The sequence below is a fragment of the Stegastes partitus genome, unplaced genomic scaffold (assembly GCF_000690725.1).
Source record: "Stegastes partitus isolate 25-593 unplaced genomic scaffold, Stegastes_partitus-1.0.2 Scaffold1429, whole genome shotgun sequence".
Taxonomy (NCBI): domain Eukaryota; kingdom Metazoa; phylum Chordata; class Actinopteri; family Pomacentridae; genus Stegastes; species Stegastes partitus.
This window is the reverse complement of record NW_007579160.1, coordinates 57,506-76,469: the sequence shown is the minus strand read 5'-3', so window position 1 is coordinate 76,469 and position 18,964 is coordinate 57,506. Positions and strand designations below refer to the sequence as shown.

The 18,964-nt window shown below is 40.8% G+C and overlaps 1 protein-coding gene across 1 annotated transcript in view; it reads left to right on the top strand.

Annotated features, from left to right (window-relative positions):
• Window positions 1-18,964, top strand: part of shank2b (SH3 and multiple ankyrin repeat domains 2b) — a 174,064-nt gene that overhangs the window by 103,799 nt on the left and 51,301 nt on the right. The window contains exons 8-9 of the mRNA XM_008299526.1: window positions 2,277-2,359; window positions 6,238-6,362. Of these exons, the coding sequence (XP_008297748.1) occupies window positions 2,277-2,359; window positions 6,238-6,362 (208 nt within the window). The remainder of the gene's footprint in view (window positions 1-2,276; window positions 2,360-6,237; window positions 6,363-18,964) is intronic.

The window sequence follows — 18,964 nt, the reverse complement described above, 5'->3', positions numbered from 1 at the left end:
GCAACAAAGTTGTATTGTCTCCAAGTTTAACTACTTAGTGTTGAGACCAGCACAGCAGTTTTCAAGTGTTGCTCAGAAGGACCTATCCTGGAAAAAAAAACAAAAAAACTTTTCTCTGCCCCAATGATTCTACGGAGACGGTTCTTGAGATTAAAACAGAAAAAAAAAGGTTCAGGCCACCTTAAAACAGCCCAGACGTTACTGTATTGTTACATGTTCTTTTTGGTAGTTTTGTTGACATTCAAGTCTGTAAATATGCATGAAGCGTAACTGTCAATATATACACACAAATTACCACAAGGGAGCTTATTGCATATCTGTCTTGAATCTTCAAAATATACCCAATAAACTAGGTAATTTTTAGACAACAAGGCCTATATTTTAGGGGTCGACTGAATATCGGATCCAATACTTAGCATTTTTCCTATCATCTTTGTTTATTTATGTATTTTTTACAGTTTCCAAAAAACAAAAATAAAAGCTCTGATAAAGCCGCCTTTCTCTATCTGCAGTCACTCTGTGGTCTTAAGTAATGTCCTGCCCACAGCGCTATCTGGGATAAGTATTGAAAGGTTCTCTGCTAATTAAACACCTCAAACAGAAGTAAACAAAAGTATTTCAATGAAGTTTTGTGTTGGACTTTGCCCTGTTCTAAGTTCTGACACCAAGATTTAATGTTTTTCTGCAAATATGCATTGGTTCCAAAATTAGAAATTATTTTACTTTTGGCAAAAGTCTGATCTGTCAAGTTTTGTTTTTCCATTTCACAGATATTATTGTGTGTATAGATGCTTCCCCATAACTACATGTAGAGCCTGAACTCTCTGGTCACTGAAGTAACCAACAAAATATGGCAACAAGTAGTTGAGTCGCAATAAGAACACATTTATCGTTTTGTTGTAAGTTGCTGTAGTTAGATAAGTTGTTATTAAACTATGGAAATCATTTATTGTTAGAAACAGTTAGTCGATTTGGTCTGATTATTATCTGTCAGCCTATTTTTGGGGCGTGTTGTATTTATGGGACTTTATGGGTGAAATTATTCTCCTCACAGCATCCTTCATTATTTCTACATCAGATTTATGAAAACAAGTATTTCGAAGGGTTTGCGCATGATTATGACTGTAAATCATCATAAATAAGACTAATTCCAGGCCTGCTCTGTCTCAACCTGCACTCACTGAGATCTTAATGAGCACAGTGACTCACATTTTATATTCATTTCCCTCTGAAATAACTTGAAAATGGTGCATTTATCAGTCTACAATCTAAATAGTTCAGGACTGAGCCCAGCCCCAGGAACTTCTATGTCTTTATTTATGTGTTTACTACTTACAGTCATGATGCTTGATCGTATTAAAGAAGAAGTTGGGAAACAAGAAAAACAACACGTGTCAGTGGATCGAACCAAACCAATCAATCAATCAACTGCTCTGTCAGTTAGTTACACCGGGTTATCTGGCTCCACCGTCACCCCTCTCCCCCGCTGCTCGCCCACCCACCCGCTCCGCTCCACGCACCCGCCCCACCGACCAGCCGCTCGGTTCGGCTGCAGCGCACCTTGACGTCCGTCCACGCCGTGATTCCGCCGCTCCTCCCTCCCTCCCTGCCTCCCTGCCTCTAACTCTCTCTCCCTTCCTCCACACACTCTCTCCCCCCCTCCCTCCCCACCTCCACAAACCCGGCGAGCTCCAGCCTTCCTTCCCGCCTCATCATGAGCCATTAGCCGCTACCACCAGCCAGCCTCATGTCGCTTCTCCTCGACGGCGCAGCTCTCCTCCCGCACCGCCGGTCGGAGCCTCCGCAGCAGCAGCAGCAGCAGCAGCGGCGGGGGTAACCGCGCTGCCGACCCCGCGTCTCCTGCAGCTGCGGCGGCGAAGGGAGTCGCAGGGGAGGGGAGAGGAGGAAGGGAGGGAGGGAGCCGCGTCTCTCCCGTCGTCGTCTCCCCTTTTTTACTTTTTTATTTCATTTTGTTAGTATTCTTCTGGGTCGTCTCTTTGCTGGAAATGCTGTCGCCGGGCTGCCGGGGCCGCTGTCATACCGTTTGATAGAGACACAGACCGGCGAGAGGAGGAGGAGGAGGAGGAGGAGGCGGAGGAGGAGGCGGCGGCAGCAGCGGTGGTGGTGGTGGGGTGGGGTCGGGGTTGCCCTGCCCTGCCCTGGCCGGACTAGCTCTCCTCCAGCAGCATGAACCTCCACTCGGGCAGGGCGTCCGTGGCCATGCTGCGGATGATGGGCTGTGCTAACGGGCGCTCTGCTCGGCATCTCCTCCACAGTGACTGCGTGGTGGACGAGAAGACGGTGGTGCTCCAGAAAAAGGAGAATGAGGGATTTGGCTTCGTCCTGCGAGGGGCGAAAGGTAGGATTATTTACTTTTTGTCAATTTTTATTTTTTTTTTGTGAATGCATGATGTGTGTTTTTGTGCCATCATCACAAAATCAATCAAAACACATGAAGAATTCACCTGCAAGATGATGCATTTTGCACAGTACCTGGCTCTTCTTGGGTTCTTATTGCATGCAATAATGCTGTCTTCTGCTATATTCCCTCCTCCTTCATCCTTCCTCCATTTAAACCCTTGCAAAAAAACATGCAAATAACTTCTGCTAGATGCATTTGAGGCAACTTTAATGTGACCTCCCCTTGAGGCAGCACACACATCAGCAGATACATTGCATGTTTCTGTATCAGAAAACCACACAAATGTGCCTTTATTTATAAATTCACACTCCCCTCCTTCCTCCTCCAGCTCCCATAAACATCTGTAACATGACATCACTGCTTAATTAGGAGCAGACACGAAGAAATCAGCTCCTGCTTGGCGTGTACCTGCCTCGCAGCGCCCACCATCCTTTACCCAGCACATCATGAGTTGTTGTGATACGAGTGGCCCATCCAGGCAGTTTTGATATTTCACCAGGCCATGAGATTGGCTCTAAAAATAGCCAGTTTGAGCTGCTGCGTCGGTTTCTATGACGATTCTCACCATGTCATAATCCACGTTGCATTCCACAACTGTGCGGTGCCGTTCGATTGGTCCGAGCCATGGTTACTGTCGAGAGGTAAATATTCATGTTTTTGAAGACACATGCAGAGAGAGAGAGAGAGGGAGAGAGAGAGAGAGAGGAAGAGGGGGAGGCAGGGAGAGGAAAGAGGGATTTGTCTTGAAAAACAAGAAGAATGTTCTAGTCATTCTGACACACACTGCCATCACCCCGGGGGAACTGACCCAGCCGAGCTTATCCTGCACGGGGGTGAACGCAACACACACGAACGCAGGAAACATGCGCTGATGCTCGAGCTGTCACATAAGCTTACATCCTCTCCTGCGCTCCGCATTTCTGCCCAATTTTGGTCTCTACTCTCCTCCTCCTCTTCCTCTCTGTCACTATGTCACACAGACACCTAAAGAAACACAGTCATCACAACCATGTAGACCTCCCCCCACCCCCCCAACATGAAACCCTCGCACGAGCCCGCGGACTGTGTCTCCCAGTAAGAGGATGAGTTATAGGAAGTGTCACTTGTCACCACTGGTTTCTCCCAGCCGCAATATTTTTTAACCTCCCCGAGAGCGAGAGAGTGAGAGGAAGGGATGGTGGGCTGCAGCCATGTGTGGTTGGAGTGATAGTACAGTACAAGATAGATGCTTGTTAGGAGATTAAATCAACGCTCCCGCATTAGGAGGATCATTAAAAATATGTCCTGGTGTGCGTGTGCTTGTATTAGGGGCTGCAACTAACGGTTACATTCATTGTCGATTGTTTTCTCCATTATCCGATTAGTTGTTTGGGCTATAAAATGTCAGAAAATGGTGAGAGAATATTGATTAAATGTCTTGTTTTGTTCACAACCCAAAGATGTTCAGTTTACTGTCATAGAGGAGGAAAGAAACCAGAAAATATTCACATCCAAGAAGCTAGAATCAGAGAATTTGGACTTCTTTTTTTTTAATAAAAATGACTCAGACTTTGGTAATTATCAAACCAGTTTGTGATTAATTAAAAGCTGACAGCTAATTGATTAATCACTCGTGATGTTTGCTGTGTTTGGTGTCCCGTAGTGTTTAAGATGAGTGACACTGTTTTCCATCACGCATTCCAGCATAAATAAGTATTTTTCTTTTTGCCATAAACCCCTTTATTCTTTCACCATTTGGCTGAAATATGTCGGTAGCAAGAGAGTCAAAAAGTGCTCAGTCAGATTCATTCAACTTTGCAGAATTTGCAGATTTGCAACTGATAAATAATCAGATTGTTGATTCATGCTCTCTTTTCAAGCACTGTCCTTCATCAGACAACATAAATAGACACCGCTGAATGCTTAAATGTGCACACATTCATTGATCAAAATCCTACAAAATGCAGAAAAGAGCAGTTCCTTACTGAGAGCACAGTACTGGGTAAACATGTGCTATTTGCTTTAGAGCTTAAAAAGCCCGTACTCTGCATGTTTAAAGGTTCATTCATTTTCTGAGTCCAGCAGAGTACGTTTATGTGCTTTAAGGCTAAAACAAACCCCCCAAAAAACAGAGCAACCAGACAACAATGATTTTACTTTGCAGAACAGGGTAGTTGCTTGTCTCATCCGTAGGCTCCTCCAAGCCAATTTGGATCCATGGATGCTTGCTTGGATCTGAATTAAAACCACAAAGTAACACAATGACACAAACTAACCATTGGAGGTAACAGCAGACCAGCAACTCCGGTGTTCTGCAAGGTAAATTTACTGCTTTTGTAAATGGAGTCTGGTGGCTCTGAACACAGCATAGAGCAAACATTAAAGCTCCTGTTCCCGGTTTAAAAAAAAGAACTATCTGAATATTTGAAATATTGTGCATTCTTAAAGGGCTCATTTTCTCCACCTTAAAGGTTTATATTTTTATTTCGGGGTGCCTTCTAGAATGTGTTTACTAACTAATGATAAAAAAAATGTCTCAAGTTGCACATTGCCTCAGTACAGTACCTCCTCCCAGCCGCTGTTTGAAGCTCTTCATTGTAGCTGCTGAGATTACATTGGCTAGTGACCTCACACTTCTGAGTTGAGCAGAGAAATTTAGCTCCAGCAGAAACAGTGAGAACATAATGGTGGACTGCAAGTAAGCTGCTAATTCTTTGAGGGTAAAACTAGTAGCCAGGCAGGAAATAGGCAAATGTGTTTCATTGTGATGTAGATAAGTAACAGAGGAAAAGTCTGGACTTTAAAAGAGGTCTTTCAGGCAGGTAGGGAGCAGTGTTTTCTGTGGGAGAGAATGTAAGTCGTAAGTTTGCAGAAAAAACATCTGTATAACACAGTCAAGGAAGGTTGAGCACAAGAAGCAGAATATGGGCTCTTTAAAGGAACAAATAAAGGAAAATATATAGTTTACCTTCGCACACAGCTTAGCCCAAGACTGAAGGCAGGAGGAAGCAGTTAACCTCCCTCAAACATGAAAAATTAAGCCCCATATCTACATTTTTTTTTATTTGTTATCAAGAACGCAAGTGAATATAACATGCAAAGCTTAGTTTTGCTTGTGACCGTTAACGAGCAAACGCGACTAACTCGCTCTGAGGTGCTAATTAGCTCCAGCTGGTTTTACTCCAGTACATAAACTAATACTGGAGTCCTGCAACGTTATTGTTGACGGCACTAGAAAACGTCCCATACTTCTGACATGGGAGCCTTCGTGCTGTAATTAAACTAATTACTGCTACCGTTGTAGTCACACCATGAGAGTATTACCAGGCAGAATTTGCTATTGTGTTCCATATTTGTTCATTAGCAGCTGGAAGTGAGAGACTGTGTGGTTCATTTCTAGTTAGCAAAACCAAATGTAGTGAATACGTATTTGGTTTACAGCCGATACAAATAGCTACATAACAGACAGCAGGTAAATGCAACACTATTAGAGTTGTTGGAAAGTGTATTTTTACTGTTAAGCCCTGCTTCAGGCTTTTAAGCTAAGCTAGGATGAGCCACGTTTCTGTACTTTACACACAGAGAAGAAGTTGATATTTCAGTGGGTTGTTTTCGTAACAGACATTTAGTCTTGTCAGGAAAAGTCCAGGTGTTTCTAATAACTTTTAAGTGTACAAAGCCTCATTAATTTTATTATTAACACCTGTGCTTAACAAACCTAAACACCGTAGTGTCCTGCCATTGCTTCATTCTTGCAGTTTGTTATTTTTTTTGTGTAAATTCTCCTGTACAGTTCTATTAATTTACTGACTTTTCTGTCACTATGTGCTGCACAGCGGATACGCCCATTGAGGAGTTTACTCCCACACCTGCCTTCCCCGCCCTGCAGTACCTGGAGTCGGTGGACGAGGGAGGAGTGGCATGGCAGGCGGGGCTCAGGACGGGGGATTTCCTCATCGAGGTAAGAGCTGCTCAGTTTCAAAAACCTTTTCCCTGCATATGCAAAAAGGTCAGGCAGACTGGCTTTTTACTGCTAACGCTAGTAGAAATGTGGGCTTCAATGTCTGGCTGTTGGATTTTGCTCTCCTGGTTGCTTGCAGTGTTGGAAATGTGGGATGAAATGTTTGCACACACTTAGAGCTGTGTTTGAAAATGTCAAGGGATTTTGTGCTTACTTTTATGTGCTTTCATTATTTTGGTGGAATAATTTGATCCTGAGGACCTGTCTTTAGGTGAAACTTGAGCAGCCGCTTTGCTGCGAAATCATCAGTTTGCATGCAATTAGAGCAACAGCTGACTGCTGCCACTTTTGATTGGGATGGTGACTCGTGGATGGAGGAAAACATTTTGAAGCAAAGTCTGCAGAGTGTGGACAAGGTCAATGGATTAACTGAGCGCAGAGGGAGTCTTAAGGCCTGTTGTGTCTGTTTATTAGTGCTGTCGAGGCTGGTCTGGTTGACTTCATAAATCATGTTCATCCATAACGTGTTAGGTTACAGCAAGGTTGTCCTGAGCTTCATTGATTAAGCTGTATGGTATGTTTTAGATTTCGTTAGACTGTAATGTAAAGCGAGCATTAACTGTGTAGAGCTAAAGCAAGGTTTGCGAAAGCAGCAGTTCTTTGAGGCACACGAGGAAACAGACTTTCTTGCATCTTGAGATTTGTTTACAAGTGCATCTAGATTTGTCAGTCAGTTGCACTGACATTTCAAGACCAGTTTTTCTCCTTGTTAGCATGTCATTATGATGTTTTTTATATGCGGTAAGACACAGCATAGCTAAATAAGTTGAAAAAGTCATCTCTGTGGTTGAGCTTTTCCACTTTTAAAACTTGCTAAAAGTCTCAAAAACATGAATTAATATGTAACAAACCTAAAGAACAAATCCTGCCATCTGGTTTGGGCATGTATGACTGAATTACAACTTGCACTTGTGTAGCTTAGAGTAGTTTTACAGTGTTTGAGCAGAGTTCTGGGTGAGCTGGTGTGCTTGATCAGCAGTCGGTTTGAAAGGTTGAGTGGAAAGAGAAGCAGGAATTAATAGATCTGCACATTTTAGATGAAGCACTGGCGTTACATCTTAGACATTTTACAGCAGGGAGGGATTATTTTCATGGATGTCACCTCTAAATGTGTAACTGTGACACACTTAAATCCATATTTAGGCCTTAAATTTTCCCCTTGTCTTGTGCACAAGCTTGAACGTGCTTCAAGACATACAGTGACTTTGTCTGCTATTTACAGAGCCAGGATTTGTACCAACACATTTTGTATTACAGTGCATACAAAACAGACAGCTGGCTAGATATTTACTGACTATGACAAACAGAGTATGGAATTGTTAGATTTCAATCAAAACTGCAGTTTGAAATCATGCAATAAGCAAATTACAAATGCTGCAAATTAGAATACATGCACATGAGACCCACAGTTTAAACTGTTTTATCAGTGGTTTTGCAAATTCATGGTTTCTCTGTGGCCACACTTTTGAAGATGTCTTACATGTTATTGCTCCATTACCTGTTTTAAATCTATTACACAGTAAATATTGAACTGAACCAAATAGCAGTTGCCACAGCTGCCAGACAAACTGCAATTCGATATCTGCTATAAATCAATCAGCTCGAGTCCGAATCAAACACTTGATCTTTAAATTCGTCTTCCTGCATCTCCAGGGCGAGTCAGTGATGATTCAGTGCAATGTAATATTATATACCTACACTTGGTTGAGGTTATGACAGATGTGAAGCCAGCGATTCTAATCCAATATACTGGCTTTGTAGATGGGAGACAAAGTGGCTTGGATCGATCCGAACAACACTTTCCCAGTGCACGCTCCTGTACGTTTGTACACGTGCACAGGACAAAGGAGGAAAACGGGAAGAGGAGGGAAGATGTTGAAATGCTAACAAGCTAAATATCAGCAATCTTGCTCCAGAATCACTGACTTTGTGCTAAATTACAGCCAAATCCATCACGTTTGCTCCTAAAAAGACATGTCTGTAGTGATAACAGGAAACGAAAATTCTGTTTAGCTCATCAGTTTTTGCAAAAACCAGAACACCGTCGTTTTCTGCAACAAAACTAGCGCTGATGCTGATGTAATCTTGTCCTCATTTGTCTGTGAGACACAGATCTGTTTGGTTTAATACCACTGATAAATGTGAAATAAATAGGCACAGTATTGTTTGATTAAAAGAAAGTGCATTTAGTGTGTTAGTTCACTTGAGAAGTTTATCAGGCTTCATTTCAGCACCAGGAGCTGTCCACAGTGTGACCTAATAAACAGCCTGCTACATGATGCAGAAACACTATCAGTCTGCTCTCCTCATGAGGGCATGATTGTTACTCTGGGCTGTAGCTTAATGCCATTTCCACTTGCCTTTTAAAACAACATGTTAGTTTGGATTCCGACTGAGGGTCATTTGGGGACACTAAATTTTGGTTGGAAGCCATGTTTTGTTTGTCGGCTTCTATTTACCGAACTGATCCAATGTTGTAGTCACTGTACTGCAAGGCTTTTGATTCAGAACAGAACGTGGCACAGAAAATGTTCAACCCCATTATGTTTGGTTACACGTAATTGTTGTTAAGTCAGGAAAAGGGCTGCTGTTGTGGCCTCACGTCTATTATTGTTTGTGCTCCGTTATACACAGAGAGAGGAAAATAAAGTTGCAACACTCTTTGATTTCCGTGCCATTAACAAACTCTAACATGAGAATCAAAACTAGAACTGATAACTAGAGCAGTGCAAGTAAAAAAAGGGGGCAGTTTTACTCAGTACAGATGCAACTACTTTGACATGACTAAGTAATCAGTCAATGAAACGAATATTTGACCATCCTGTTTATGAATTGCACAGTTACTCAATAGTTCCTTTTCTGCTGTAAAAGTAGTTTCAGGTTCATCTTAACTAGTGACAGTTAAGATGCTCCTTGTGTTTTGTTTTGTTTTTTGTGATATATGTAAATTGCTGCGACAACACTACAATTTCTGACACCCAGCTTTATTATATTATGTTTAAAAGTTGTTAAATCCAGCTGCTGGGATAGCTTGAATCACAACCTCATGCAGACCCCAGATGACAAGCAGACACAAAAGGCCACTCAAAACTTCATGGATGTGTTGATGGTCTGATATCTTGTACACCACTGTGTCCACGCGTCTTTTTGTGGACAGTTAGTGACAGACTGCAGCATTCTGTAGTTTCTGTGATAACGTATCGAGGATGATGCGCTCCATCAACCCGTTGTTGCCTCAGTAGATCTTGAGCGAATGTTGGATGCTGCTGGTAAACTTTCCAATCATTCTATTTGTTCTTGCATCCATACTGCCCCAGTGTAACTGTAAGCCTCCCGTGCTCCGATTAACAGTGAACTTGGGCTGTACATCCTCAGACTGCGAGAAAGTGGTCCGTGCTTTTATATAATCACATCTGGCAGCGACTCGCTTCACTCCAGTGAGCAGTAATGCCTTCATGTCAGAGTATTTAGAGTCAGCGCAAAAAATACGCTCATTAATTTCAGTCGATTATTTGCTGCGCTCCTATTGCCCAATAGTTAACCCTCTGAACCCAAAACCCACCAGTGGTTGTGAGAAGCACGGTATGTTTGGAAAACTGCCAAAATGACACTATTTATCAGAGCCAGAAACTGTAATAACAGAAAGAATGATAAGATTTTCAACTTTCTCATGTTCACAGATCATGTGTGACACACAGTCCTGTCATAAAAATGAAGTAAATATGGTACAAAATCGGGCTGTTTCAATCAAATCACTTAATTCTTCATGTTTTCTTTAAAAAAAAAATGCCAAAAATAAACCACCAGGTTCTGTAAAGACTCAATATTCTGAGCCCCAGATCAATAACATAAAAACAGCATGGTTCAAAAATGGGCTGCAAGGTGGCTCGGTGGTTAGCACTGTTACCTCTCAGCAAGAAGGTCGCCAGTTTGCGTCCCGTTGAGAGTGGGTGACAGCTGGGATCTTTCTGCGTGGAGTTTGCATGTTCTCCCTGTGCAGCGTGGGTTCTCTCCGTGTTGTCCGACTTCCTCCCACAAGTCCGAAAGCATGTTGAGGTTAATTGGTGATTCTAAATTGTCCGTAGGTGTGAATGTGAGTGTGCTTGGTTGTCTGTCTATAAGTGTAGCCCTGTGATAGACTGGTGACCTGTCCAGGGTGTCCCCTGCCTTCACCCTGAGTCAGCTGGGATAGACTCCAGCCCCCCATGACCCTAGTGAGGATTAAGCGGTGTATAGATGATGGATGGATGGATGGTTCAAAAATAATACAAGTTGTCAGAGGATACATTCAGCATGAAGACATAACTGTCTAGAGCTGATGTGCGGAGCAGTGTGACAGTCACTATGTCTATATTGTGAGGAGCCACCATGTTTTTTCCATTATTATTATCAACAACTGTGTGGGTTTGGAAAGATGTTGGACATGATGATTCCAGAATATATATTTTTAAAGTAGCAATAATTCAAATTATTTAATTTAGTTCAATTTAATTCAGCATTGTTTCCTTTTTTATGATTTACGACATAACTGTGTCAAACTGCACAGAAAGCATTTCTCTACTTGTAGCTGTGGTGTTACTGTGTCCATACAGGTGCAGGACTTTATGTTGCTGTATGTAAAAATGTGACAGGAGCAACAAAACACCCAGAAACTGCTTAAGGTTCAGTCTTGTGTAGGGTTTTTATAAAGTTATGTTTTGGTTTTGGACTACTTTCGTCTTCCCTCCATTTGATTTTCATGCTTGGCACATCTAGTAATATTCAAATCAGTCTGATTTCATACACTTAAAAATGTGTTTTTTTCAAACTGTAGTTATCATGACTAATGTGTCGCGTGCACAAATTACTAAACAATTTCCTCCACGTGGATTAATAAAGTTTCTCTGACTCTGATTGCACCGAGTTGTGTAAGCAGTTGCAATATTTGATCTCTTGGCATTATCCTCCAAATGCCTCCATAGTGAGGATTTGTGTTGATGAAAATGACTTGAAATAATCTTTAGTGCTGCTGTGGCTCCTCACGGCACTGCTTCAGAATCATTACGGATGTCTCAAGTGTTGGAGGAAATGTCATGTTCTGAATACCGTCTCAGACAGTAACCGGGCCTCGTTTTTTTTTCTTTTTTTTTTACAAACTGTATCACAGCTGCTATGTGAAAACAGGGAAAGCTCGCTGTCTATTTTGAGGTTTTCCCTGCTCTTATATGACTCCATAATGTGTCTGTAAGCAGCAGCGCACTGGGGATTGGTTTATTTTGTGTTTCTGCTAAATGGAGCATGAAATGAGTCGAGCAGCCTGTATCTGTGTCTGCAGCTCCTCCTCAATAAGATATCAGCATCTCTTATCGCTCATTTGTTTTATCTCAAATTCCTGTTGACCCCTTTTACTCACCGCATCGTCAGTCGGCTTCGGTCTGAAGTCGAACCTGCGCGTGTTTACAGAACGCATCAGAAGGCCTGAAAATGTTTGACACGTTCACAGCTGCACAGCCTCCAGCTAGTTAGCCATCCACAGCTCCTATTATTTAATGAGAGCATCACTTTACTTCTTGTTCTGACCTCACACTGCAGTTTCAATCAGAGCATTTCAGCTGAGGAAGTATCATTTCTGACACTGTGTTCGATTGTATTTAATAGGCGTCATCCTTGATGAGCAAGTCAAACAACTGGCTTTACTTCATTCGCCAAAAATACAACTCTTTCAGGGTTGTCGTCTATTTGTGTGCTTTGTCAGTCTTTGCCGTCCTTTTCACCTCCTGTCCTCACTCATGAGCTCGTTACACTTGCAAAGCGGTGGAAAGATGCACACGTATGATGCAAGACAAAGGAATTGTCGCACATTTGCCAAAAAGCAAATCCTATTTCAATCCAGCCTCATTTTGAAGCGGCGCCAATTACTTCCAGCACATTGCACAGCTGTCTCACCTGTCACCGGGCTCGTAATGGATTGTTCTGTTATCAGTTAGTTTGGGGCTTTGCTGAGCTAATGGGATGTACTGCAGCACTGGACATTGTTTTTTTTCTGTCTGTAAATCGTTTTTTATTTCCAGAGTCAAGTACAAGGAAAAAGAAAAATGTCTCAGAGCTGCAGGATTGTAAAATAGTCTTTTGCTAAAACTCAAAGCAAAATAAACTATGGTAATGATACATAATAAGAAAGCAGAGAAGCATTTTTTGGACGAAATAATGAAAGAAACTGAAAACAAATGACTATTGCTTTTTCATTCAAACTGCCTAACAATTAATATTGTAACTGGGATTTGAACTGGAGCTTGTTTAAGATGTTTTTTTCTTTGGTAGAGAAAGATAAAGAAAATTAAACCAACATGCAATTTTCCTTCCTGCCTGAGATTTACTTCGTCTGCTAGTAGTTGCTCATTGAAGCCAGACTAGTTGCCACACATTTATGATATCAACTTAATTATTTAGATTGATAAATTACAGGAGGTATCAATAAAGGGTTGAAAATGTTATCAACAGGCTAATATTTACATCAGCACCAAACTAAAACAATGTATAAATTTAGTTTAAAGTGACTGTTACTTAGCATCAAAAAATAGCCCATTTTAACATTAACACCTTGTTGAAAATCTCTAATATCAGTAGCTTCACTGTTTGTTTTTTTTGGAGTTCTTGCTCCGTGAAGGCAGAGCTATAGATATACAGAGGAAGGCAAACATGGTTTGGGATCAACCTTGTATGCAAAATGTAAGAAAGAAAAATTGTGATACCAGTAAATGGAATGAAGTCATATCAACGCTGATCAATATGGATTCAAACAGCCGATGGAGCACAACGCGCACACAAGGACGACGGCATGAATTTGTAAAACCACTGACACAACAGTTTAAACCCAGGTGCAGACATGCTGTATAATGCTAATATTCAGCCTTGGCCATGTATTGCATGTATTGTTTCAAATCGCAGTTTAGATTTGAAACTGATTGAATGTTCGGGGTGTAGCACATGCACAAAGCGAGCCCCAGCAATCCAAGCAAGACCGGTAATGACTCTGAATGTGTCGGGAAAACTAGCAAGAACACTGGACGTTTTATTCATGAGATGAATCGTATAGAGGCCTTGGGACGACAAAGTGCAGCCGTTTTGACAAAAACTATAAGAGCCGAACTTAATGCTGCCCTCTGAAATGATCCCACACTTTGGATTTCCTGCCTGACATGTAATTCCTATTCACTGAGCATCATCTACGTAAAGGCTACTGTTTAAGTATGGTTTAGGGTTTTTTTGCTTTTTCTGCAACCAATTGACCTGATCAATTTTGGCCAACTATGACTCACACATTGACCAACATTTAGCCGACTAATAGGGGAAAGCCTCGTTTGTATCTAAACAAAATTCGGCATCATTTATGAAACAAAGTTTGAAAGCAATTCAGAAATATCTTGGGTGTCATAGAACATTGAAGTACAATTTTCTAAATATAACACTGAAGACAATATAAATATTCCACTATATTTAAGACATGTATTTAGTGTTCCATAAAACAGGCATTTTTATTCATTTTAAATTGGTGTATTAGAGTACAATGAGTAAATACCCTGTGCCACCCCAGTTTAATTATTAAAAAACAAGTCAGAGCATGTTGAAGAGTGCAACTGTGTCTCTCAAAAGTGGATAATCTGCCTAATGGACACTTGTGCCATGTTTCACAAATATTGTCACCTGCAAATTACAGATAAATTTGCTGAGGGATCCTGAGTCTTCAGGGGCTGCTGCATTTTCTCACATGTACCGCAAGTAAAGTGTTTGCTATGATTAGTGAAATGTGTCAAAATTAACAAAAGGGAAATGATGTGAGGTCGCAAATCACAGCTCACATATTGCAAAGTGGGTGACAAGGGCTTGAGATTTGCATTATAAAGAGTCTTTTTTTTAAAAATAAATCATTATTTATAGTTATTGTTGGTTAATAATCAGCAATTAAACAGTTAAAACAGATGTGAGTAAAAGCTAAATTACTGAGCCAAGATCACAAAAACTGGAAACATGGTGTTTGGTGCAGTTGTTTATCCTGTAGTAGTGGTGATGCGGTTGCCATGGCAGTCTGTCAGCTCTAGTATATAATCCCTTTACAGTCCCACCAGATGACCAGCAGTGTTCAGATGCTAAACAGATTTCCGATGGAGACATGTCTCTGGCATATTTCCCTGACAGGTGAACGCTCCATGTTCACGTGTCGGACACGTGTGAGGGAGGAGAATCACTACTGAGTGTCATGAGGCCTCCTTAAAAACGCTTTGTTTGTTGGTTTTTTTTTAAAAGTGGAACCCTCTTAAAGATGGAAGATGTTGATTGATTTTCAGTTTGTGGATTGACAGAAATGGAAAAAATAAAAGAAGAGTGGGATTGTTGTGTATGAATAGCACAGGCTGATCCCTTTTTTTATTATCCTGCCAAATCAGCACAGGTTTGTGTGTGTGTGTAGACATCTGTTTCTGTCTGCAGCAGTGCACATGTGCGCCGTTACCCTCTACTGTACATTAGGAGATCGTATCCATTTGCATGCATGATTTAGGGCTCCGCCGACCATCCATCTTTCTTTGCTCACATGCATTCTCCGCACTCGTTCTAAAGCACTCCAATCATTTGCCTAAATGTGTTTAAGTGGGTGCTTGTCGTGGTCCCCATCAATAACCCTTCATATCAATACAGCTCATTGACTTTGAGTAAGTGAGTCGAGCCAGTGAGGGAAGCCTTGGTACTTATGTTTTATTGGCATGTTTGCTGTGTTTGAAAGTCCAGAGGTCAGAGGAGTTTTTGTGGTACACTCTGGCTCGTCTCTTCTCATAGACAACCAGCTGGTTTTTACACTCCGTCAGTGCATAAAGTGCATGTTGCAGCGGCGAACACACAGCCAGAGCTCAGCCGCAGTAGGTGGTCGATCATCAGCCGTTCTTTGGAATCGTCTCATTGCTGCTGATTAAGCCGAAGGCTCATCGCAGGGCTCATCTTCTCCTCTTTCCTTGTGCACAGTGTGTTTGTACAAGTTACTTTCAGTGTTCAAAAATTTAGTCTCGTCTTAAAATTGCATCTGTCTTCTTTCTTCCTATTTTTAGAATAAATCAATTCACCTGTTGCACAGTACTGCTTGTTGTCGAGATCAGTTAACCTTTCATTGACAGCTTGAACAACTAAAAACTGCCAAAACCTGTTACATTTAAATGAGATTTTAATTCATGCATGCATTCTGAATGAATGAGATATTAAATCACAATTAAAGACAGATTACAGAAAGAGAACTGGAGGTATGTGAGGTATCGTATATATGGCTCCATCAGGAAAATGAACCAAGTCTAAGCTTAAAATCATCAAATATCTTATTTGAACTACCAAAAATACAACTTTTGCATCAAATCCTAATAAAAAAAAATAGATTAAAATAAAACAATAATTCATCTCATCTGTGAAACCATGACTGAGATTTTTGACTTTCTCATAGTACATTCACAGATCATGTTTGATATACTGTCATCTGTCTGGAAAACCCAACCAGATCTAAACTTAAAATTATGCTTTTTAATCAAAACCAAATAATTTTTGTTTCAATTTTAAAAATTTGCAAAAAATAACCCATTTGCACCAGATTCAATAAAAGAACAAGAAATCCAGACCTCCAGCACAGTCATGCAACAAAAATTCTGAGATACTTTTAGGTTCAACACATACTGAATCGAGAAAATAAATGCAGCATGACCCGGAAACAGGATAAAGAGGAGCGAGTTGTTGGAAGATACATTCAGTATAGTGAAACATCTTTATGCGAGTTTGTTAAGGTTGCAAAAATGTAAATTGTTAAATAGCTGTAGTATGTTGAGCTACCATTTTATCAGTGTTGGTAACACTTGTGGGCAGCTGACAGCAGACAGTTGTGATTTCTTTCTAGTCATGGTTGTGTTGTTTCCAAAGAGGTGCAGGACTTTGTATTGCAGTGAAAAACGAGCCCACAGTGAAACTATGCAGACAGTAAGTGCTCAGTGTTCAGAGGGTGAAAGAAGCCTACCTCTTGTTCTAGTCTTCTAAATAATTTTGTTTCTTGTTTGTTCCACTGCATTTCTTTCCAACACAACTACTGTAATTATTCCTGACTGGAGCGTGTACAACAGCTGCGAGCAGTTTTCTCCAAGTGCCGATGACGACGGCCGTGTTGCTTTTAAGAAGCAGGAGAACAAGTTAGAAACTCTGCTGAGAATATGAAAAAGATAAAGAAAGAGCCAAATAGCTTTGACAACCGGTTAGTGTTTCCCCACAGAAGGAAATCGGTGAACTCACAGCTGAAACGTTCTCTGTGGTTGAACATTCACTTTTCAGTTTCTGCAGCTCCAACACAAACTGTCCCAGGGATCCAGAGTCACCAGGACATTTCATGCTTTTCTCTGCCGGCCCTCAATAACTCGAAAAGGCAAAATTACCTCTTGAAAAGGTTACATCCATTACACAGCTTGAAATAACATTTCTGCTGCTCCAGTTTCTTTGTTTGTAGATGTGAGAGAAAAGTTTTTACTGCAGCCTGAAAGTGCATTTCTGAGATGGATATTGATGTTACTGAGTTTATACCAGTTCATGTTGACATGTTTACTCATGTTTACACCGAACATAAACCTTTTGAAGTTTAAATAAGGCTGCATCTCTTCACGTGTCTTAGACATTTGTTTGGGCTGCCAGTTGTGAATATTGTAATTACTGATGAGTTTACTGATTGATTTAGATTCATTAGTAGTGGAATAGTTTATTAGTCATTGAAACATGGTGACTTTAAAATCCAAAGACATAATGTAGTTTAGAACGTAGAAAAGCAACAAATCCTCACAACTAAGAGGTTCCAAGCTTTAACTGTTTCACTTTTTGGTTGAAAAATGACTTTAATGATGTCGACTAATGATTCATCAATAAATTGTTTCAGCTGCATATCTGTGATAAACAGATGTTTATGACACAAGTAGAAGACTTGATCAACTCTGTGTTGGATTTGATTGTTATCTCTGAATTATTTTGTATCCCTTATTCAAAGGTCTGTATTCAACCAAAACACTCAAATATATTCATATAATATCCAAAAAAACAATTAGAGCTAATAAGAGCTATTGGGGAATGTAACAGACAAGTTAGCTGTTGCCGCTATTCACTGCTGTGTTGGTTTTTGAGTTGTGATACACAAACTGCTGTTTGTAATGTTTACACACGACTTTTCGGCCATTGGTTTGAACAAACAGCAGCAACACCAACAACTCCTTTTGATATAGTGTTATCAGTTGTTTTGGAGCTGACTCTGAATAAATGTTCAGCAAATGTTAAAAAGTTCGACCAAACATTCTCTGTTAAATTGGACATGTTTAAAGTAGTGAAGACGTTCACAGGTGGTCTGTTTTTCATGCTGGCAAAAATATTGAATTAATCCTCGAAGGCTGATAGTTTAGTACTTTTCTCCTTATAAAAGTAACACCAGTGATTGTCTGACCAACGAGAACTTGGTTGGAATAGAGCACATTGAACAAACCAATTGACCTGGACACTAGTAGAAAAACACAATAAATTGACCACAATATACAAGATTGAATCAGATAAAGCAGCTTTGTATGCAAACTAAATTTGTCCACAGTCCTGAAACATATGGTTTGATTCAGAAGCTACCTGTATTAAACGGGCCCTGAGGCTCAATTATTAAAGACCGGAGGATCAATATGGTCTGACATTATCGGCTCTGCTATCAGTACAGGGAGATAAGGACAATAGACAGCCTGTTTATTTTTGCGAAATAAACATTATCTTGCACATTTAATCTGATCTACTACATGATGCAGGATAGTTCTTTCCTAGAAGTAGTGGACAAACATATAACAAATGGCTGTAACATGTTATTCTATAGCAGACATAGGTTTGTTTTTAAATGACTTATTCATTGTTTGTCGACCATAATAATTTCTTCCTATAAAGACATGACATTTATATCTGCTGGCAGCTACATTACAGTGTGTTAAAAGGAGTTTATCAAAGTGTAATAATTAAAATTGGTACATGGCAGGACTTTAAGTAAGTTGTTATCAGACACTCTGAGTTGTCTGTGGATGTTTGAAGCTCCTGTAAATAATGACAGAGCCTCAGCAGTGTGAAGGGAGGAAATTAGGGCACTTAGGGGAGCTATTAGGCGCACTAACAAAATGAGAACGTGTATCTTTAAAAAAGACAGAGAGAGAGAGAGACAGAGAGAGAGAGACAGATAGAGGTTATTGTGCCTTGTGAGATGCATTTATGTAGTAAGTACATTACAGCCGTGCTCGCAGGACATAGCATGCATAAAAAGATCTTTACATCCCCCTTGTGTGTGTGTGTGTGTGTGTGTGTGTGTGTGTTTGTGTGCGCGCAGTGGAGGTAGATGGAGTGAAGCACTTACTCTCTTATATAACACACAACTTTGGCCGAGAGAGGGATGTGTGACCAGTGTAACATGCAAATGCATCTGCCTCCCCGTGCCCTCAGGTGTGTGTGTGTGTGTGTGTGTGTGTGTGTGTGTGTGTGTGTGTGTG